Source organism: Mustela nigripes, chromosome 2 (assembly GCF_022355385.1).
Source record: "Mustela nigripes isolate SB6536 chromosome 2, MUSNIG.SB6536, whole genome shotgun sequence".
In the NCBI taxonomy this organism is placed as follows: Eukaryota; Metazoa; Chordata; class Mammalia; order Carnivora; family Mustelidae; genus Mustela; species Mustela nigripes.
The window spans coordinates 112,335,879-112,359,406 of NC_081558.1; the positions used below are offsets into that span (position 1 = coordinate 112,335,879).

Consider the following 23,528-nt stretch of genomic DNA (forward strand, 5'->3'; position numbering starts at 1 on the left):
GCCAGAAACCCCAATTTTGAGTAATTGTTCTGCTATCTCCTAACCCAATGATGTAAGACAAGTTAATATATCACCTCTCTGAGCCTCTCTTCTCATTTGTAAAACGGGATATGGCTTTCCTTACTTTCAAAGTCGTAAGAGTAAATAAAATAAGGTACATGAAAAGGGTTTTGTGAATTACAAGAAAATCACTCAGTTGTAAAAGATTCTGATCAATCATTTCTCCATATGAAAAGACTAAAAAAAACAAGCACTCTAACTCAACCAAATACACAAGATGGCAACTAAACTGAAAAGGAATTTAAAGAAAAGGCAGATAGTGTTCCTTTTAGGCTTGCTGCCATATTTCATTTAGGCACACCAGAGACTCTGAGCAGACCTTTATTTCATGGCTGCACTAATTTCTACGTCAAGATGTGTAGCCATGTCTTATGAGTCAAAAACAATCACACAAAACCCATGAAAGCCAGATTCTATTTCTTTTTTTAAGCCTCGGGCCAAGAGAAGTGCTGTGCTTTGTTTTATGCTCATTCCTACTTCATTATGCCATTGCAGGTTACAAAGCTGGGGAAGAGAACAAAATACTTACAGCTGCAGACACTATCTGGGCAGAAATTCCCTTCAAAAGTGAATGTCGCATAACTGACCCATGGAGTGAAAAAGAATCAGGTAATTTCTTCTTCCTAAAAAAAAAAAAAAGAAAGAAAAAGAAAAAGAAAGAAAGAAAGAAAAGAAGAAAATAAAGAAAATGTTTAAGAACATAAAAAAATTTTTGAAAAACCAGGGTCTCAAAGCTTTGAAAGTCCAAAACACACATTAAAAATAAGAAAAATAAGAAAAGTAGAAAACAACACTGACGGTAATTTGTTAGCTCTGTTGGCAAAAGGGTATAAGATTCCAACGGTCCTACATTAAGATGTTGTACTAAACCCACCCTGAACCTCAGAGAGGCACAAGCAGGAAAATGAATAAAGCCACCATTCCTTTTTCACTGATTCGAACTGCTCCTCACCCACCTTCAACTATAGCAAGATATTCAACTACTCACCAGAAGACTGCCTATCGTGCCCTGCACGTCTGCCTTACCCCTACCTACCTTCTACCCTTGCCCACCTTTCTTGCCCTCCTGTCTTTAACTGCCCTCTCTCATTCTTCCACCAAGCACCTCAAAATCCCCACTCATTATTCTTTCTCTGCTGCTCCTACTAAATGCTCCTTTCACTTACCCAACTCATCATCATACAAAAAATAATTTTTAATTTTCTCCCAAACACTGAGCTCCTCCTCTCTGTGACTGAAAGTATGCTCTGGGGAGACAAAAATAAGGAAGTCAAGGTTCCTGGTTTCAAGGACCTCGCAGCCTAAATAGAGGGATTCATAAGTAACTTAATCTTTTTTTTTTTTTTTAAGATTTTATTTATTTGAGAGAGAGAATTATCAAGAGAGGGAGAGAGAATGCAGAAGAGCAGGAGGAATGGCAGAGGCAGAGGGAAAAGCAGACTCTCCACTGAGCAGGGAGCCTGATGCCACTCGGGGCTTGATTCTAGGACTCCAGGATCATGACCTGAGCTGAATGCAGATGCTTAACTGCCTGAGCCACCCAGGAGCCCCATAAGTAACTTTATCTTAAAAGATAAATGTTAGAGGGCGCCTGGGTGGCTCAGTGGGTTAGGCCACTGCCTTCGGCTCAGGTCATGATCCCAGGGTCCTGGGATAGAGTCCCGCATCGGGCTCTCTGCTCAGCAGGGAGCCTGCTTCCTCCTCTCTCTCTGCCTGCCTCTCTGCCTACTTGTGATCTGTCTCTGTCAAATAAATAAATAAATTCTTTAAAAAAAAAAAAAGATAAATGTTAGAAAAGAACAACGGATAAAGCACTACAGAGATGAAATAAAGAGTTTAATCCTATTTATTAGGGGGCTATCAGAGACAGCTATAGAAAAGAGATGTCTGACCTGGCCTGGATGGATAATGAGGAGGGTGGCAGGCAACAAAAAGGCACAAATAGAAACATGAAGACGTCTATGTGAAGGGAATATAAGTACACAAAAGGCACCGACCACAAGGATGGGTGTGGGGGTGTTTAGAGATTAAGTCAAAATGGTAAGCAGGGTCCAGTCTGATGCTATGCTTTTATGTCAGTTCTGACATTAAAGAAGGCAAAAGCAAACAAACAAAAAAAAAAAACAGACACCATATATATTTTCTTAATTTGAGTACAACTGACACATGTTAGTTTCAGGTGTACAACTTAGTGATCTGACAAGTACATACAGTATGTAGTGCTCACCCTAAGGGCAGCTACCAGCCTTTCTGTTCCATCACCATTACAATATCACTGACTGGATACCTTGTGCTAGGACTTGTAATTCCTGTGATTTACTCATTAAAAGACATTGTATCTTCGAAGCAGGTAGAGACCAGATTGTCAAAATCACTTATCATGGTTCCATACAAATTTTAGATTTTCTACTTTTGCGAAAAATCTCAACTTAAAAAAAAAGTTTCAATATTAATACATATAATGTATTATTTGCCTCAGGGGTACAAGTCTGAATCGTCAGGCTTACACATTTCACAGCACTCACCATAGCACAGACCCTCCCCAGTGTCCATAACCCAACAACCCTCTCCCAAACCCCTCAATATGTTTTGTTTTGTTTTGTTTTGTTTTAAAGATTTTATTTATTTGACAGACAGAGATCACAAGCAGGCAGAGAGGTAGGCAGAGAGAGAAGGAGGGGGAAGCAGGCTTCATGCTGAGAGAGCCCGATATGGGGCTCGATCCCAGGACCCTAGGATCATAACTTGAGTCAAAGGCAGAGGCTTTTAACCCACTGAGCCACCCAGGGCCCCCCCACCCGCAATATGTTTTTGATAAAAGACTGTGTTGCGTCTACAGATGGGTTGGAGAGGGGGTATAGCTCAGTGGTAGAGCATTTGACTGCAGATGGCTTGAGCAGTATGGACATTTTAATATTAATCCATGAACATGGGATATTTTTCCATTTATTTGTGTCCTCAATTTCTTTCAGCAATGTCTTATAATTCCCAGTGTATAGCTCTTTCACTTCTTGGGTTAAATTTATTCATAAGTATTTTACTGTTTTTGATACTACTATAAATTGAATTATTTTACTCCTTTTTCAGATATTTCACTGTTGGTGTTTAGAAACACAACTGACCCCAATTAGCCTAAGCAATCTCGAGAAAAAAAGCTGGAGGCATCACACTTTCTGATCGAACTCTTTCACAAAGCTGTACTCAACAGTATGAAACAAACACAAAACAAAAATCAGTACGGTACTGGCATAAAACTGACAGAGACACCAATGGAACAAAATTCAGAGTCCAGAAAAAAACAGCTATATATACATTCAACTACCTTTTGACAATGAAATCAAAAATACTCAATGGGGAGAGAATATCATCTCTAATAAATGGTGTTGGAAAACTAGATAATCACATGCAGATGAAACTGTACCTTTATCTTACACCACTCACAAAAATTATAGGAATTAAATGGATTAAAGACTTATATAAAACCCAAGCCATAAAACTCTTAGAAGAAAACAGGGGAAATTAATGTTGGTCATGGCAATGGATTTTTTGTATAAGTCACCAAAAGCACAATAAACAAAAGCAACTATAAATAAATGAGACTATATCAAACTAAAAACCTTTTGCACAGCAAAAGAAAATCAACAAAATGAAAAGACAACCTACAGGGTAGTAGAAAATATTTGTAAATGGTTTATCTGGTAAGGGGTTAATATCCAAAAAATACAGCAATCCTCCCTTATATGCATGGTTTCAGTTACTTCTTGTCAACCACAATCCAGATGATCCTCCTTCTGAGGTGTTGTCAGAAGGTTAATAGTGTAGCCTAACCCAGTGTCATGCCTGTGTCACTCACCTCACTTCATCTCATCACATGGGCATTTCATCATCTCGAGACATTATAAGAAGGGTAGGTATAGTACAATAAAATATTTGAGAGAGACCACATTCACATAACTTTTAGTAATAAGAGTACATTCTTATAATTGTTCTATTTTATTACTGTTGTTGTTAATCTCTTACTATGTCTAATTTACAGATCATACTTTATTATAGGTATATACAGGAAGAAACATAGTTTACACAGGATTCAGTACTATCTGCAAGTTTTAGGCATATGCTGGAGGTCTTGGAATGTATCCCCTGTGGAAAAGGGAGACAACTGTCCAAATAGCAAAAACAAAAAAACAAAACAAAACAAAAAAAATCAAACAATTTGAGTAAAAAATAGGCAGAGGATCTGAACAGACATTTTTCCAAAGAAGACATATACATGGCTAACAAGTACATGCGAACTGTTTAGCATCACTAATCATCAGGGAAAAGCAAATCAAAACCGCAATAAGATACTGCCTATTGCAATGGCTATTATCAAAAAGACAAGGTGGCTTGGTCAGCTGGGCATCCGTTTTCGGCTCAGGTCATGGTCCCAGGGTCCTAGGTTCTAACCCTGCACTGGACTCCCTGCTCAGCAGGGAGTCTGCTTCTCCCTCTCCCTGCCTACCCTGGCCTGTGCTTGCTCTCACTCTCTCTCTCTCTCTTTCTCACTCTCTCAAATGAATAGGTAAAATCTTTAAAAAATTTTAAAAAAGGCAATAGACCACAAGTGTTGGTGAGGATGTGGAGAAAAGGGAATCCTTGCACACTGATGGGTGGGAATGTAAACTGGTGCAGCCACTGTGGGAAACTGTATGGAAGTTCCCCCCAAAATTAAAAACTGAACTACTATATGATCCAACATTCCCACTTCTGGGTAGATAGCCAAAGAAAACAAAATCACTATCTCAAAGAAGTATCAGCGCTGCCATGTTCATTACAGCATTATTCATAATAGCCAAGATACGGAAACAATCTAAATGTTCACCATCAGACAAATGGGTAAAAATAAGAGGATGGACACACAGACACACAAACACATGCACACACACAGGAGTAATATTCAGTCATGATAAAGAAGGAAATCTTGCCATGTGTAACAACATGAATGGATCTTGAGGGCGCTATGCTACATGGAGTAAGTCACACAGAAAAAAGACAAATACTATATATCTCACTTACATGTGGAATTTAAAAAAAGACTAACTCATAGAGGCAGAGTAGAACTGTAGTTACTAGGGGCTGAGAAGTGAGGGAAACGTGGAGATGTTGGTCAAAGATACAAACTTCAAGTTGTAATATGAGTCAGTTCTAGGGATCTAACATACAGCATGAGGACTATAGCTGGCAATAACGTGTTATATACTTGAAAGTTACTAAAAGAATAGATCTTAAATGTTCTTACCAAAACAGAAAGGGTAATTATGTGAGGTGATGAAGGTGCTAACTAACCCTACTGGGTAATGATTTCACAAATAGTGCATCAAAAAATCACACTTACACCTTATATTTGCCTAATGTTATCTATCAGTCATATCTCAATAAAGCTGGGGGGAAAACACATTTATCTATTTGTAGGAGTCAGTGATGAACAGGTTAATATATCCAGCAATGGTCCCTATCCCACAAGAGTTGACAGGCTAAGAAGACAGCACTAATACCGGCAAAATTTAGGAAAGGAAAAATACACGTGACTTTATCAACATTAAAGTTACACATGAATTCAATAATTCCTTCCTCCACTTCGCTTTCCTTTTCATGTGCTCTCCAAGAATTTGGAAGGTGGAAAGCAGCCAAAATGAAGTTACTTAGGGTTAGAAGTCCTTTTCCCAAATCTTTAATCATTTTGTGATTCTCCTCTGAACCCATTCCAAGGCAATGAAGGAATGCTGCAGCTGACCTTAGAGAGTGGGAGGAAGGGGATGGCGAGTGCAGAGACCATAATGGTGGAGAGGTGAACCAAACTCTGTGTTTCTACCACAGACACTCTGCCAAATTTGACTCATGCTCCCTCCTAGGACTCTACTGCTTCTGGGGGGGCTCTGGCTGGTATTACGGTTTCCTACTGGAGGTGCAGAAGACAGTGGTCATGGCATCCACCTGTTTAGCCTCTCCCCTCAACAGTGGAAGATCTTTAGGGTCTAAGAAGCAAATTATTTCCACCCAAGTGGGTCTTCTACTCCCTATGCAGGGCTTCAGCAGACCATACTGTAGCACAGATAGTTACATTTTAAATGATCAATACTGCAAGCACATGCAAGTGTGATTTAAGTGAATACATACCTTTTTAAGTTGGTCCTGTCACCACTATCTGAACTTGCCACAGATGAAGTATCATAGGAGTGAGAATCAATAGTATCAATGTTTAACAATGTAGGATCCTCAAGAACAAAAGACTCCTCTTCATCATCAGTCTAAATTGGAAGAAAATGGATCAACAAATTCAGAATTCCAAAGACCCTGTAAGTCAGACAGGCATTATGGGTTTCTAGAAAACACTCTTGTGCTCATTTCTGCTTATTTTTTTAAAATTTTTTCTATGCATTGTTATTGAATGAATTAACATTCAATAATGAATCTATTTCTCTGTCTCTACAAAGAGTTCATTCCAAAAATTTCTCCCTTGTACCAGGAAGAAGCAGGAGCAGTTATGCAAATTATTGTTAAGAGCAAAATATTTCTTAAAATTCGAACCTCTACAGATGATTGACTAGTTAACTAACAGCCAGTGGCTAATTAGAAGAAAACAAATACCACCTTACTACAAACAGTATGTCGTGAGAAATAAGACAAACAGAAGAAAGACATCCTGGGTTTGAAAGAGCATCTGCAAATACAGTGATTTCATAAAACATATTTTGCTCCTGGAAAAGGTAGTCCTGGAATATATGAGCAGGAGTCATCGGTGATCCTACGGTTTGGGACCCAAACTGTAAAAAGCCTTATATTTCACCATGCCAGGTGACAGCAGGGCCCATGTCCTCCTTGTCTACCACAATATTCCCTAGTGCCCAGTACTACACCAGACATACAATCAGTATTACTCATTAAATGAAATAGGATATTATATAGAGTAAACAGTAGGCAGGCAACAAAGATGACAGGACCCACCTCTTACAAGGAAAACCAGGGCAGCAGGAAGACAGATGAGGACACTGGGGGAGACTGAGACAAGGAAACTATTAAGAACCAGTAAGAAGGTATAGCAATGTCAAGGAAAAAGAGAATAGAGCAAAGAAATCGGCAGAAGAGGTCAAGAGAAGGAAAAATTAAAGAAACATTACTGGAAAACACAAGGTCCCTGTTTACATTGAAACAGAGTGGGCTGGGAGGTGGGGTGGGAAAGGAGAAATCGAGGAGGACTCCAAGGTTTCTAGCTTGAACAACCAGGCAAACGGTGATACCTGTTTCACAAAGAGAGCAGAAGAGCCACAGATAAGGCAGAAGGAGGGGTTTAGCTTTGAACAGGTTGATTCTGAGCAACAGACATTAAAGAAAAATGCTCTTGACCATACTCCTCTTTCTGCTGGACTGCATTCTGCCTTACTATTTCCATCGACACCCATAATGAGAGCAATCTCAATTCATTATTTCCACACTCTCCACTGTTGCTAGCTACTGACTACGGCCTCTGCTGAAGGTACTAGCCAAATCCATGGCCTATCTTCAGTTAGCATGCCCTTGTCCTGACATCATTTAACACTACTGACCATTCCCTACTTCTTGAAACTTTCTCTTCCCTTAGTTTCCAGTACATCTGTGCCCTGCTACACCTCCCAACTTATGAGGCCTCTTCTAGCAGTCATGTTCTCTATTTTCTCCTCAGCCCAACCTCTAACTGATGCTACTCTCTGGGATTATATTCTTAGCTCTCTTCACTTCCAATTTCACACACTTCCTGTATGAAGAAGCTAATCCATACCTATAGTTTCAAGTCCAGCATCATGCTAATGATTTCAAAAGCTGTATCTTCAGTATCAACATTTCTCTTGAGGTATAGGCCCATTTCCAACTGCTTTTCAGATATCTACACACACACACACACACACACACACACACACGTCTGCTAAGAACAAGATTAGAATTAGCAAGGAGAGATTGTCTCTTGACAGCTGTAGAGTGGAAAAAGGCTGTAGGGAAAAGGGAAAGGAAATAATTCAGAAATTAGAACTGCAGCACCAAGGGCTTAAGCAAGAAGGTCAATCAGAATCTTATCTGATTTTCCTAAGCAGCCTGGGGATGTAATTAAAGAAAACAGATCAGTTAAATTAAGCCAGGGTTAAGGGCTTATAGAATACACGAAAGGAAAAAATGAAGAAGAGAATTAAAGCTTATCAATATGGCTAAATTTAAAATTACTATCTCCACAGCAGAGATACCAATTTTCCTGCACTGATATGTAAAATCTATACAACCCTACCAAATTTAAGTGTGTATCTTTTATTTTTTTTTAAAGATTTTATTTATTTATTTGACAGAGAGAGATCACAAGTAGGCAGAGAGGCAGGCAGAGAGAGAGGAGGAAGCAGGCTCCCTGCCGAGCAGAGAGCCCGATGTGGGACTCGATCCCAGGACCTGAGATCATGACCCGAGCTGAAGGCAGCGGCTTAACCCACTGAGCCACCCAGGCGCCCTTCAGTGTGTATCTTTGTGTATAAAATAAAAAGTGATTTTAAAACGTACATAGAAATGCAAAAGACCAAGTATAAGCAAGGCAATCTTGAAGAGCAACAACAAGGATCTGAGACTATTAGATACCAAACATTGGAATGTGATATTGGGGCAAGTGGAGAAAGACCAATGGAATTAGACCCATACAGACATTATCAACTAATTTAAAACAAAAGTGACACCACTTTTATGGTGAACTTCATTTATATGAAGTTCAAAGCAAGAAAGCTAATCAGGGCTAGTAGAAGCTAGGATTGTGATTATCCTGGGCTTACGTGCTAAAGGGGCACACAAGGAGATTCTGAGGTGTTAGTAATGTTTTATTTCTTCATCTGGATTCTGGTTGCACAAGGCGTTCAGTTTGTGAAAATTCACCAAGCTACGCACTTGCAATTTGCGCACTTTTTCTCAACGTACACTACCCTTGAATAAGAAGTTCAAAATACATTTCTGGCTGCACAGAAGAAATGAAGTGAAGCAGGAACTTCCCAGACTGGGAGACAGGAAAGGAAGAAGAAACTCAGTCTTGATTCGGTCAAAGCACAGGTTTAAGAAAGTAAGCAAATGGGGAGGCAAGGGGGTGGCACAATTAAAAACCTCAGAGGTTGCACAGTTCCAGACAATGACAAGGCCTAGTACCATTATTTCATGCCCTAAATTCTGTGATTCGGGAGGTCTCTGTAATCTCTAATTTTCCAGTCTATAAAACGTCTGGGCTGTCCATTTCTTCCCAATCTCTCGGCAGGTCGGTATTAACGAACGTTATAGAATATATGCATGCACATATTCACACTTCGCACTTCTGCCCTTTCCATCATTTTTTTCTTTTTAAAAATCATTTTAATACTTTTTCCCCCAATAATCTTCATAATGTTCTACAACTTAAATTTCATTTTTGCTTTCACTTATCCATCTGCCTAGCTCTTTGGAAATGTGAAGGCTGGCCAATGTCCAGTTCTAACTCTCTCTCAAAGTCAGAGACAATCATAGAGCATTTTATAATGCCAGCATCTAACACTATGAGCCAAACACGTGAGGCACCCAAATTACTACTAAGGATGATATCTGCTTAGAAGTATTTTCTTCTCAGTAAATCACTAGTGACCATACTTACTATTAGTCATAGAAAAGTAAATTGTGCAAAGATGGTTTTTCTTCACTATGAACTAGTTTCATTCATATGAGCATTTTATTTGTCATTTTTTTGAAGATTTATTTATTTATTTTAGGGGGGGAGTTGGGGGAAGGGGCAAAGGGAGAGGGAGAATCTCAAGCAGACTGCCCACTGAGCACAGAGCCCAATGCATGACTCAATCTCACAACCCTGAGATCATGACCTGAGCTGAAATCAAGACTCAGGGCCTCAACTGACTGAGCCACCCAGGGGCCCTTGGCCATTTTCATACAAATATGTTCAAATATGGCTTTATATACAACCTTCTAAACTTACTTTTGTTTCACACTTAGTAAAATAACTGAAATGAGGATTAACCAAAATTAATCTCTTCATCTCTAAATGAAAGTTATCTTCTCTATCAGAAAGCAGTAAATAAGCATCATTATAACCAGCTATTCTTTCATTGACCAAAGCTTTCCATGTCAAAATTTCAACTGCTACATCTTAACACCAATCATACATTTTTTAAGTTAAAATATTCAAAGTAACAGCAACACCAAATGGATATAAAAATAGAAACTGAAGTCATATAAGAATACTAAAAGATATAGCTACAGAGAAAAGTAGTTTGCATCCTATGACGTGTTGGCTACAATCCCCAAAGTATAGGTGAAAGGGTAATAAAAAGATAACAGACCTAACTCACTCACAGCTATGGGGTCAGTGGGCATTTCTTTTAGGGAATGTCTGCATCATTATCTTTTAGAAAACTATGGATCCAAAATAGATTCATGCATTTAAATCTTTCTCGAATTTGAAAATAAAACTTCAAGAGGAGTCTTAAGCAAAAAAGATGGAGTTGAATTGTCATCGGATGTAAGATACATAAAAGTTCCCATACTTCACCAACATGTTACTTCCACAAAGTTCCTTGACAAAGCCTTTCTGACCTGCTTCTTCAGAAAAGAATAATATCATTTCAAAACTCCAGGATACTTTTTAATAAAGATGGTACTCATAAGATACAGTGTAGAGGTTTTTCCTTTACATAGAAAGGCGATGAGGTGCATTTCAAGGTTATATCTCGTATCAGAGGATGAACATTTTGAGTATCACTGGTAGAGATTATTACTGAAACATAATATAAACCTTAGAAGTGATGTGAATCTAATATTTCACCTTGCTTACTAAAATGTTTTCTCAAATCTACGAAGTATGAGGCATTTTACGGGGCATAGACATGAACAAAGCACGGCTTCTGCCCTTGAGAAGTTCATAGTCTGGATTACTGCTGTCCAACAGAACTTTCTCTAACAATGGAGATACTCTGCATCTGTGCTATACACTATAGTAGCCACTGGCCATGTTCCAACCGAACACTTAAAATGTACCTGTACAGGGACACCTGGGTGGCTCAGTCCATTAGGTGTCTGGCTTCAGCTCAGGTCATGATCCCAGGGTTCTGGGATCAAGTCCCACATTGGGCTCCTTGCTCAGCGGGAAGCCTGCTTCTCCCTCTGCCTGCCACTCCCCCAGCTTGTATGCACTCTCTCTCTCTGACAAATAATTTTTTTTTTAAGATTTTTATTTATTTATCTGTCATAGAGAGAAAGAGAAACCACAAGCACGCAAGCAGGCAGAGGCAGAGACAGAAGCAGGCTCCCGCTGAGCGGAGGGCCCGATGTGGGACTCGATCCCAGGACACTGGGATCATGACCCGAGCCAAAGGCAGTGGCCCAACCAACTGAGCCACCCAGGCGTCCCAAATAAATAAATTAAAAAAAAAAATGTACCCGTACACCTGAGAGACTTAATTTTTAATTTTTACTTAACTATTGCTAATTTAAATTACAATCACCACATGTGACTAATGACTCCCATACTGGACAGTGAAGATCTAGATATACATTATAATCAACCCAAAAGCATTAAAATCAATTCCATAGGGGCGCCTGGGTGGCTCAGTGGGTTAAAGCCCCTGCCTTCGGCTCAGGTCATGATCCCAGGGTCCTGGGATCGAGCCCCACATTGGGCTTTCTGCTCAGCAGGGAGCCTGCTTCCTCCTCTCTCTCTGCCTGCTTCTCTGCCTACTTGTGATCTCCATCTGTCAAATAAATAAATAAAATCTTAAAAAAAAAAAAATCAATTCCGTAACATGACCGTGGCCATTAATATATACTTACCTCATTAAGTATGCTTTCCAGTGTCGGAGGAGTATCAACTTGAGGAATATCAAACTCCTTGTCGTCAATCTAAATAGAAAAAAGAAATGAATGTTCATATAATGCTGCTTTCCCTCTTGGAATCGTGAGGGTGTTTAAATTTATTAGAACCATTACCAATTAAGAGACAAACATATCACCAAACTGATCATGCAGAGAGCCAACTCAATGATCCATGGTAGTAAGGACCAGGTCAAAAGACTACAGAAGGGTTTTCTATCCCATCTACATATTTGATGATTATCAAAGACAAATATGCACTGACAGGCACCATCTTGACAGCCCCATCTGAAAGCTTCTGTTCAAGGACTTTGACATGTGCATTTTAAACAGGACAAAACAGCATGTCTCATGACAAGCCCCAATTTTCTAAGTGTAGAAAGCAGTATACAAAATAATATACAAGGTCATAAGAAATATATAGGGGTCTGACACTGCATTTCTTAGGTATTTCATAAATTATGGTGAGAAGTGATTAGGTCAAACAAATTGTGATTAAATATTCTCCCAGTCACAAAAGCTTATTACTATCAAATCAATGGAGAAAAAAAAATCACAGCACATGGGGCATCTAGCTGGCTCAGTTAATAGAGCATGCAACTTGATCTTGGGGTCATAAGTTTGTGCCCCATGCTGGGTGTGGAGCCTACTTTAAAAAAATAAGCAATTTTTTAAAACTCACTGCACAAGATTTCTAAACCTACCACTAGCTCCACGATCCTGAAAATTCATTTAACATAGCCAACTGCACTTCAACTTCTTCCTCTCTAAAATGGATCATCAGAGTGTGTAAGGCTCAAATGAGAACATGTGTTAAGCTGCTTCATAAATGGTAATGATATACACAAATGAAGAGTGATATTATCTCATAAATCTGCATATAGATTTCTATTAATTCATGCAGAAATGAAAGACTGAGTCTTCAGGTCACAGCTCTAACCATCATCATCACTTAACAAAAGCTGAATTTTTACCAAATCATTTTTGAATTCCAGTTCCTTGTCCAGATCTATGTAAGAGAATTTTGAAAGCGAAGCTTCAAGATTGAAAGATTTACTCAGCTCTTCTTCAGTAGTCTTGGCGCAGAGGTTCTGTTCCACATTTTCATGGTCTGGTTCATTTTCCATGTTTACTTATAATAATTATAATTCAGGCAATCCAAGCAAGTTTTTGTTTGTTTTAATATTTGGCCTTAGATCATGACGACCTCAATGATGATCTCTTTTCAAAAAAGGAAAAATATACATTATTTAGATATTTCTTTCTTGATTAGACATTCTAAAGACTTACGTGGTCAGACTTTTGTGGAAACTGATTCTTCATCAATCATCTGATTGTAAGGCAAAGAGAAATCAATATGGTTTGAGGTATGATATTGGGGGAGAGTTTCTATGGGAGTACAAAGGAGGAACATCTAACTCGGGAGTCTGGGAAGTGGCCTACCACCCAAAGTCATTAAGTCTGGTAATAATGATAGACTTGGGGTAAGTTTTCAGCCACTACACTTGGTACCATACAGATTTATGTTTTAACAACATGACAGTAATCTCGTGCCAAGAACTGCAATTAACCCCTCCCAAACCTCAGAGTAGATCTCCAGTTCCCCTGGGGAAAAACACACAGGATCTGTTTTGTTGGTGGCATCCATCCAAGGCTACAGATCTCTCAAGAAGCTTAGTGTAGTCACAAAGGACCCTGGACAGATAGCTAGCCACTTAATGTGACACTAGCAAACCTAAGTGTTCAGATCTATTATGGGAGACAATAATAATGCCAGAATAAAATAAGACCACGGCCAACTAGGGATTTCTAGGAAGAAAGCTAGTCATGGAAAAACATGGACATTCTCAGAGAAAACTGAAATACTAAAGAAAAATAAATATATACAAATGTTTTACATATTTCATAGCTCTAAATGATACAATGCAGTATCAAAAAGAAATAGTTGTCTGCCAAATCTCTAGAAAACTAAAAACATATTTAGGAAAATAATGTTTAAGTTCAATGATCAAATTTGTTCTTAAATGGTTTTAGTTTGTGCTCTAATTAGGACATAAGTGGCCAAATTTTTAAAAGTCCATCACTTAGCTCTGTTTAGAAATAAAGAAATAAAAATATGAAAATAAAGAAAAGCCACAGTAATAATGACAGTAAAAACAAAGGTCATTTTGTTTTCTAGACAAGGTGTTTTCCACAGTACCCAGCAACATGCAGTAACTCTCTGTGGAAAGCTTTTTCAAACTATACAACCTACTGCCCACCACCCTCCCAACCATATGAACTCCTCTCAATCCCACTCCTTAATGAAGTGAAGGCAAAAGAAAGACCAACAACTAAGCCACCGGAAGAATTAATTGTTTAAAAAGGAGTTGAAAATTAGTTGCTGGTATTGGTTTTGTTTTTTTTAATGCCCAAAATTCACTGCCAATTTTATCCAATTAGGCTCCTTTTTAAAGTATTAATGATGAATTTCACTTTGCTCAAAGTTTCATTTTTATCAGTTTAAAAGAAATGAGTATCTACTATTTGTAGAGACACGTAGACTACGAAGACAGACTTTTAGAGAGCTGAAACCAATTTCCCTCTCTAGTACATTTGGTATATTACCAAATACAGACTAATTTATTTCACATGTTACAGAAGATAGACTAAAGCCCAGTCCTACAAACACATGATACAGAATGCATTCCTAGAAGACATCACTGAGGGCACGCTATATCTGGCAAACATTTGAGAGTAGCTTTCCAATCTCAGGTACTAAATACACTTCTCCTCTTGCAGTGGGCCAAGGGCAGAAGCAACATTAACATTTATATGCCTTCCTTCAAATAAGATAGATGGACTCATGACAAACCCCTTCTTAATGAAGCTCTCTTATTTGTATCACTTGGGAAAAATTATTACAATTAGTCAAGGAATATTTGCAAACATGCATAGTCTAATTCACATTCAGTGATTCCCAAGGACAGTTATTAAGTTTTTTCTTACACATTAAAATAATAGAAAAGACAATAGCTACACTCCCCAAAACCCACTTCTATTTAAATGTTTTAATAACTGAAAACATTTCATTCTTCACTTTGGTCTTTGCAAAATAACTCAAGAAGTAAAACAATATTTTCTGGCTCTTTTTTTATGCCTCCTATCTGGTCTTAGTTAAGAGGTTCTCAGGGCAGCTCAGCACCTGTGAACACCATCACCACATTTGAGAAGTTTTAAATGATCAAGCATCCCCTGAAGAAAGAGCACTACCCTGCCACTACTACGACTACTCTAGTCGATTTCCAATCTTCTCTTGACTGAGCTCCTGTTACTGTGATATGCTGGCAAAATTCAAAGAACATAAGCCAAAGAGTCCGTTAAAAATCAGTTATAAGGGGAGCCTGGGTGGCTCAGGCCGTTAAGCGTCGGTCTTTGGCTCAGGTCATGATCCCAGAGTGCCAGGATCGAACCCTGCATCAGGCTCTCTGCTCAGTGGAGAGTCTGCTTCTCTCCCTCCTTCTACCGCTCCCCCCAACTTGTACTCTCTCTCTCTCTCTTTCTCAATCTGTCAAATAAATAAAATCTTTTAAAAAATAATAAAATAGAAATTAAAAAGTAAAATAAAATCAGGTCTGATTTTTTTTTACCAGTTCCTACCTGTGACCTTGATCAATCTAAGCCCTCCATTTCTACATTTTTTAAGATGAAATATTTCAGCCATTTGTGTTGTTTCCCCCTCTTGCTGGGGGAAGGGCTCCTTCAAACCACATGGTTCTTGTGGAGGCTGCCAATCAAAAATCCCCTAGTAACAGACAGCACATAATGTCGCCAGAGTGCTTCACCGGGATTCATTAAAACGGAACTGGTGAGGAAAAGCCACTTCCACTGTTCTCTAAACAATGAGGAATAAGGGTGAGCGGCATGCTCACTCTCTACCTGGCTCTGTTCTGCAGAAAAGGTGGTCATTTATTCAATATGTATCAACTAAACACCTAAACACATACTATACACACCATACTATACACAGGTCACTAGAGAACCACCTCTGCTAACAGAATTTACATTCTAGGAACAGATTCTCTCTCTAGCAAGAATGAAGTCAACCTACAAACAGAGGCAGGAAGAGGTAAGAGTGTCCTGATATCACTCAGGACCCCCAATTCCAATCTTCTATGATGTTTGCTCTGGTCACAGCATTCTGGCAATTTGGCCACTTAAGCCAGCATCCTCTCCTGACTCTCTCTCTCTCTTTCTTCCATCACTTACAACAGACAGTCCTGACTATTAGAATGCAACTACCTATTTTGCAGAGCTACCATGAGGAATAAATGACATAACGACTGTAAAGCATTTATAGTAACGCCTGGGCACAGGATCGGTTTTCAAGAAATATTTGCTATTATCATTTAAAATTTCCTCAAGATTTCCACATCTGTCCAAAGTTAAAGATCCTGAAACAAGATTGAGTATTTTTGTAAAGGTCTAGCTAGTTCTAAGAATATGATAGGATACCTTATTAGAAGGATAAACTCACTTCAGCTCTCAGATTAGAAATTTCTTCAAGAGTTAAATGGTAGGGGGTTTATTTATTTATTTATTTATTTATTTTTTTTTAAATTTATTTGACAGAGAGAGAGACACAGGCAAGAGAAGGAACACAAGCAGGGTTGGGAATGGGGGAAGGAGAAGCAGGCTTCCTGCCGACGATTAATGACTGAGCAACCCAGGTACCTGAGTATGGGTTTAAGACGAGTACAGCCTCCAGCAAAGCCTCAGAGATGCTTCAGAAAAAGTCTAATTATAATAATAAGTATGATATACTACTAAGTCATTCTAAAATGCTGCTTTCATATCAACTTCCTCTTTTAACACTTACCAGCAATTATACCTTTATGTTAGTCAGCAAATGTATTCAACCCAAACAGACATAGGAATCAAAAGATCACCATGCTCAGATTTTTTTTTTTTTGGCGGGGGGGGGGGGGGGGGGGGGAGGAGAGTTCACTAGAGCAGTGTGCTCACATTTTTTTTTAGAAACTGAGCTGTGCCTGAATCTCCCTGTGGTGGGCAAGATTATACTGCCCAAGGATGTCTGTCCTAATCTCCAGGACCTGTGACTATGTTGCCTTACATGGCCAAAGGAACTTCACAGGTGTGATTAAATTAGATCTGGACTTGCAGATGATCCACGTTTGGCTCAGTATAATCACAAGAGTCTTACAAAGTCAAAGAGGGAGGCAGAAGAAAGTATCAGAGAACAGATATGACAACAGAAGCAGGATCACAGGGACACCTGGGTGGCTTAGTCTGTAAAGCCTCTGCTTTCTGCTTGGGTCATGATCCCAGAGCCCTTGGACTGAGTCCTGCATTGGGCTCCTTGCTCTGCAGGAAACCTGTTTCTCCCCCTGCCTGCTTCTTCCTCTGTCTGCCATTTCCCCTGCCTCTCCTCGCTAACAAATAAACAAATAAAATTAAAAAAGAAAGAAAGAAGAAGGAGGAGGGTCAGAGAGAGGCTACGTTGCAGGTTTTGAAGGAGGAAGGATACCCAGAGCCAAGGAATTTAGGCAGTCTCTAGAAGCTGCAAAAAGCAAGGAAATGGATTCTCTCCTTGAGCCTCCAGAAGGACCCCAGCCCTGCCACAGCTTCATTTTAGCCTAGTAAGACCAGTGCTGTTCTTGTATACTAGTGAACTAAAGAACTGTAAAATGATAAATCTGTATTATTTTAAACTACTACATTTGTGGTAATTTGTTACAGCAAGAATAGGAAATGACTACACTAACAAACTTCGAATAATTTATTTCTGGTATTACTGCCAACATTCTGAAATACTAATCCCTCCCTCATCACTTGGTGTTGCCCAAATATTTACTTAGCAAGCTCTTCATTCCATACACAGACCAATGATGAAATGCTTAATATATGACGCTTACTATTACACATGTTGCAGACACTGCCTTCAGATACCACTTAAGGGCTATCCCAGTACAAAGGCTGGCAATGAACTATTGATAATTTCCTCCTGAGATAAATTCTACAACCAGTTCTCCACCTAACCATCCTGCATCCAGTGTTCCTACAGTTCTCAAGGGGATGCTCACTAAGCTGGACAGTACCTACAATGTAACAGTTAAAATCAATGGTTTCTTAGTCTCTCCCAGGATGAAATAACATGAATCTGACAGGATAATGTAGATCATAGAATTGTGAGGACCCGGGGTGTGGTCCTCTTCCGAGCACGGATAAACTATTACTTTAACAGTTCTGATTTAAGATTATCTAACATCTTGACAGTTCTTAAGGCTATTTCCTCTTAATTAATAAAGTTATTCCCAACCAATTAATAATAGATCCAAGAACCATTTAAAAATAAATATATGTATCATATAAACATTAATGACCCCATTTTTAACCCGGACTAAATGAATAACAATTCCAGAATGTGACCAGTATTAGGCTGGGTTAACATAGAACTCTTCCACCAATTTTTTTATTGTAGTAGTTATTTTGTTTTTACCTTGGCAAACCTCCCTTACCGTGCTCATATTCCAGGATCCTATTTAATTCACTGACACTCTTTTCCTCCTAAAAGTGTCGCACGAGACACCTTTCACAGTATGGTGAGTCGAATCAAGTTTTGTTTTTAACTTACTGTATCCCCAAGAAGGTATCATGAAATCACGATATGGAAAGAATTTTACATTCCAACTTTGTTTCTGGCTTTCCCAATCCAAGTATTTTTCTTCTTCCATTTCTTTGTTCTGTTTTCTTGTTTGTTTTGTGAGGAAAAATACAATAGATGATTAACTTCTATTTGTTTTCTATTCTCTCTCTCTAGTAAATGGACTCATTTTGAACAGCTCCCCAGTGCCTACAGTATGAAAGTCCAAATTCTACCCACAACTATTTGGTCAACTAATCTTCGACAAAGCAGGAAAGAATATTCAGTGGAAAAAAGAATGTCTTTGACAATGGTGTTGGGAAAATGGGACAGGTACATGAAGAATGAAACTGGACCACTTTCTTACCCCATACACAAAAATAAATTTAAAATGGATGAAAGACCTAAATGTGAGAAGGAAACCATCAAAATCCTAGAGGAAAACATACATAGAAACTTCTTTGACCTTGGCCATAGTAACTTCTTATTAATCACATCACCAGAGGCAAGGGAAAGAAAAGCAAAAATAAACTCTTGGGACTTCATCAAAATAAAAAGTTTCTACACAGTAAAGGAAACAATCAACAAAACTAAAAGGCAACCTACAGAATGGGAGAAGGTATTTACAAATGACATACCTGATGAAGGGTTAGTATCCAAAACCTATAAAGAACTTATCAAACTCAACACTGAACAAACTAATAATCTAGTTAAGAAATGGACAGAAGACATGAATAGACATTTCTCCAAAGGAGAAATGTCTTTTGGAGAAATGTCTTTATGTATCACATAAAAAGATGTTCAATATCATAAGAAGATGATTTTTATAATCATAAAAGATACGTAAAAAGATATGATAAAAAGATGCTCAATATAAATCCTTAACAATCAATATAATATCTATCCTCATCAAGGAAGTACAAATCAAAACCACAATAAGACACCACCTCACACTCATCAGAGTGGCTAAAATTAACAACACAGGAAACAAGAGATGTTGACAAGGATTCAGAGAAAGGGGAACCTTCTTACACTATTGGTGGAAATGCAACTGGTGCAGCCACTTTGGAAAACAGGATGGAGGTTCCTCAAAAAGTTCCCTTTCTTCACTAAACTTGTCTTCATGAAACTTTCTTGTTAAAAAGAGAAGTGAAGGGGCGCCTGGGTGGCTCAGTGGGTTAAAGCCTCTGTCTTCGGCTCAGGTCATGATCTTGGGGTCCTGGGATCAAGCCCCACATCGGGCTCTCTCTGATCAGTGGGGAGCCTCCTTCCCCCCCTTTATCTCTGCCTGCTGCTCTGCCTACTTGTGATCTCTCCCTTTCTCTGTCAAATAAATAAAATCTTAAAGAAAAGAAAAGAAAAGAAAAGTGAAGGCAAAGAGTACCTGATGGGGCGCCTGGGTGGCTCAGTGGGTTAAAGCCTCTGTCTTCGGCTCAGGTCATGATCCCAGGTTCCTGGGATCAAGCCCTGCATCAGGCTCTCCACTCAGCAGGGAGCCTGCTTCTCCATCTCTCTGCCTGCCTCTTTGCCTACTCTCTTTAAGATTTTTAATAAAATCTTAAAAAAAAAAAAAAAAGTACCTGAGACCTCCTGGGGGCATGGTGCTAAGTTACTATTACGAATTGTCAGGCACAACATTTAGCCACATTCTAAAAAAGAAAAAACTAATTCCCTATGACAATATATGAAATAATAGTAAGAACTATGTCTACGAATATCTATGTTATGCATAAAACCTAGTATTATTATTATACGAAAGAAAGGGAGGAAGGAAGGAAGGAAAGAGGAGGGAAGAGGAGACACGGCCATGCTTCTTTGTATACTGCACATCACTGGGCTTGTTGACTTGCGTAGGTATGTATGTGTTCAATAAATATTTGCTGATTAACACAAGAATCGGAAGACAGGACTAACACCTGTGTTGCAAATGAAATGGAACAGTTTTATTACCTATAATTGTTAAGCTTCATAGGATATTATTTGACTCACAGCCTACAGGAATCTATGCCATAGTAAGCCAAGCTATAATTGAGTTCTAGCTTTATGTAATCAGGCTTGTCAACTACTGCTGGTCATATTCATCCCTCAGATATCAGCTAAAACTCTGCTTCCTCAAAAAGACTTTTTTTGTCCTGCTCAACTGAACAAGGTTCCCAGTTAATATGCACTTAAAACATCGTTCTCCTTCACTGAATTTGTCACACTGCTATGATTTTTTTCAGCATCTGAACACCACTGCTTTCCCTGAGGAAGGAAAGGAACACAGGTTCCAGAAGAGCAAAGAACAGATCTCCCTTGTCACCACTGGATTCCTAGTACTAATCAAGCCACCAATCCCGCCCTTCTTCCCCCCCATAAGCAGCCAAGCAACACTGCATCAATGGCTTCGAGGGCTTCAAAATAAGGTATGGTTAATCACTCTACCCCAAAAAATTCCCACCTTGCAAGGCCCATTCTTTGCACCTAGATGAGACTTTTTTTTACAATCCTTAACACTGATCTGTTTAAATGATCATTTAGTTCATGTATAACATGACACAAACTCCACAATTTCAGATGTTTTGTGTTCTTTTACATTAATCTAGCCTACAAGGTCAGGACGAAAACAGTGGAAATGTATCATATGTCCATTCCATTTATAGGAATTCAACTTATCTTCAGCACAAGTAAAGAGAAAAAAAGGAAATTATTCACACAGAAATGGGGACTCTGCACACCATTCTACTCAATACTATATACTTCAAGGTGAGCATGGGATAGGAGGTTGGTACCTGCTGTCCTTTTGGTCAGTCTCAGTTCCTGAATGCCTCATACATAAGGATTCATTTCACCTGTGCTCAAAATCACAAATAGCACGCCATTCCAACAGGGAGCAAAAACCAGCTGTGTCACACATCCTGAGAGATAGGTCAGTCTCTGCCATGACTCTTTCCCAGGTACTTCTCAGGGGTACTCAAGTTTCACTTTACTCATGGCCTTCAGAAACAGACCCTATGTTAGATTAACAATGCCACTACATACTTGGGTGAGATGCACACCTGGCCTGAGTTTCCTTCCAAAAATAGTAGGCACATTTAGGCCCACAATGCTCAGAGCTGCCACCATGAAAAAGCCCAAACCTCTGTTTCTCTTTCTCTTCTCTTAGTAAATGTCTAAGTAAGAGTAATCAATTAAAATTTAGGAAGTGCATATGAAACAACAAAAAGAAAACCAAAGAAGGTTCCCAGTTAATATGCACTTAATAACATCATTCTCCTTCACTAAACTTGTCTTGTTAAAAAGTGAAGGAAAAGAGTACCTGAGGCTTGCTGGTAGCATGGTGCTAAGTTACTATTATGTTACTAAGTTACTATTACAAATGGTCAGGCACAACCTTTAGCCACATTCTAAAAAAGAAAAAACTAATTCCCTATGACAATATACATAATAATAGTAAGAACTAGATCTACAATATCTGTTATGCATGAAACCTAATATTATTATCAGTTTTACATGTGTATGAGATAAAAAGAATTAAAGAGGGGGAAAAATCACTTCTTTCCAGCTTCCAGTAAGTCCCCACTATTATAAGAATTACTCTTCCAAGATCCACCCCCTCCCTTCAGAGAGTTTCTCCTAAGAAGCACATGTATACTCTCCTTTCTTTTTAACTAAACTGGTATGAGTGAATTCTTATAAGTTAAATGCAAAGAAAACAGGATTCCATTCAATTGTAGGTTGAGTAGATGTTGGCCTTCCAACTCATCTTAATTAGCTTCCAATTATTTAAATTGTCACCTCAATTTCTCTTGGTTAGGGGTCAAGATGGATGTAGAGTCACAAGAGGTTTTTTTGTTGTTGTTTTGGGTTTGTTTTTTTTTTTTAATTTTTGTTTTTGTTTTGGTTTGGTTTGCTTTGGTAAAGAGCAAAAGGAAACTTCTCACTGAACTGCAGAGGAAAAACAAATCTGATTACAGTTAGAACATCCCTTCACTCTCTTTCCTTTGGAAAACTGCTCCTCCTCCACTCCAAACAAGTAATTTTAGGGATGTTACCAATCAAATACCCTATCTTCCTAGCCAGAAGAGTAAGCACATGACCGTCCTGTATCCACGTGGCCAATCATTTTCCTTCCCTGGAATTTGTAACTACTGAAGGCAGGTGTTTTCTCTTTATTCTGGGAAGATGTTAACACAGGGGCTGATAGAATGAAGATCATTCAAACATTAATTCAAGATTCAGTTATGACTAGAACAGTCTGATTTTACAAATACATACAGTTTACACCTGAAGCTGTAGCTCAAGAGGCAATCTAACCTCTGTGACAACGATAAACAGATCAAAAGTTAAACATACTTCCCTAAGTGTAAAACGTCGCACTTTTCATTCACATATATAACTGACATATGGTATGAAATGGTTGAGATCTTCATGAAAGAGATATAGCTAAAAAGTGCCACTGGGTGTGGTGCATAAACAATGACTCTTGGAACACTGAAAAAAAAAAAATTAAAATGTTTTTAAAAGTGCCACAATGCCTCAATATCCTGAAGACAAAAAAACATCCAACCGCTGATGCTGGTCCAGACACAAAGAAAATGAAGAATAATCAACACACTATTATCTTAGAACTCTGAAAAGAATTTTTTCACATAGAACATATGTGAAACACATAACATACTTTTCACATCTGTCTTTTTGACATATATAGCCAAGAATTCAACCAAAATTCCACCACCCACTTATCTTTACTCTGCTTTCTAAAGGAACAGGCCAGCTATACCAGAGGGTTCAGAATTTGCTCTCTGCTTAAATTTAACCGTAAGCAAACCCATGTCTCTGATTACAGTTAGAACATCCCTTCACTCTCTTTCCTTTGGAAAACTGCTCCTCCTCCACTCCAAACAAGTAATTTTAGGGATGTTACCAATCAAATACCCTATCTTCCTAGCCAGAAGAGTAA

At 38.7% G+C, this 23,528-nt stretch overlaps 1 protein-coding gene across 2 annotated transcripts in view; it reads right to left on the minus strand.

The window, feature by feature from the left end:
• VPS8 (VPS8 subunit of CORVET complex) overlaps positions 1-23,528 on the minus strand; it is a 247,030-nt gene that overhangs the window by 222,361 nt on the left and 1,141 nt on the right. For both annotated transcript variants that reach the window (XM_059391373.1, XM_059391372.1), the window contains exons 2-5: positions 12,918-13,164; positions 11,905-11,973; positions 6,217-6,347; positions 590-683 (exon numbers count right to left, since the gene is read on the minus strand). In XM_059391373.1, the coding sequence (XP_059247356.1) occupies positions 590-683; positions 6,217-6,347; positions 11,905-11,973; positions 12,918-13,070 (447 nt within the window). In that variant the 5' untranslated portion in view covers positions 13,071-13,164. The remainder of the gene's footprint in view (positions 1-589; positions 684-6,216; positions 6,348-11,904; positions 11,974-12,917; positions 13,165-23,528) is intronic.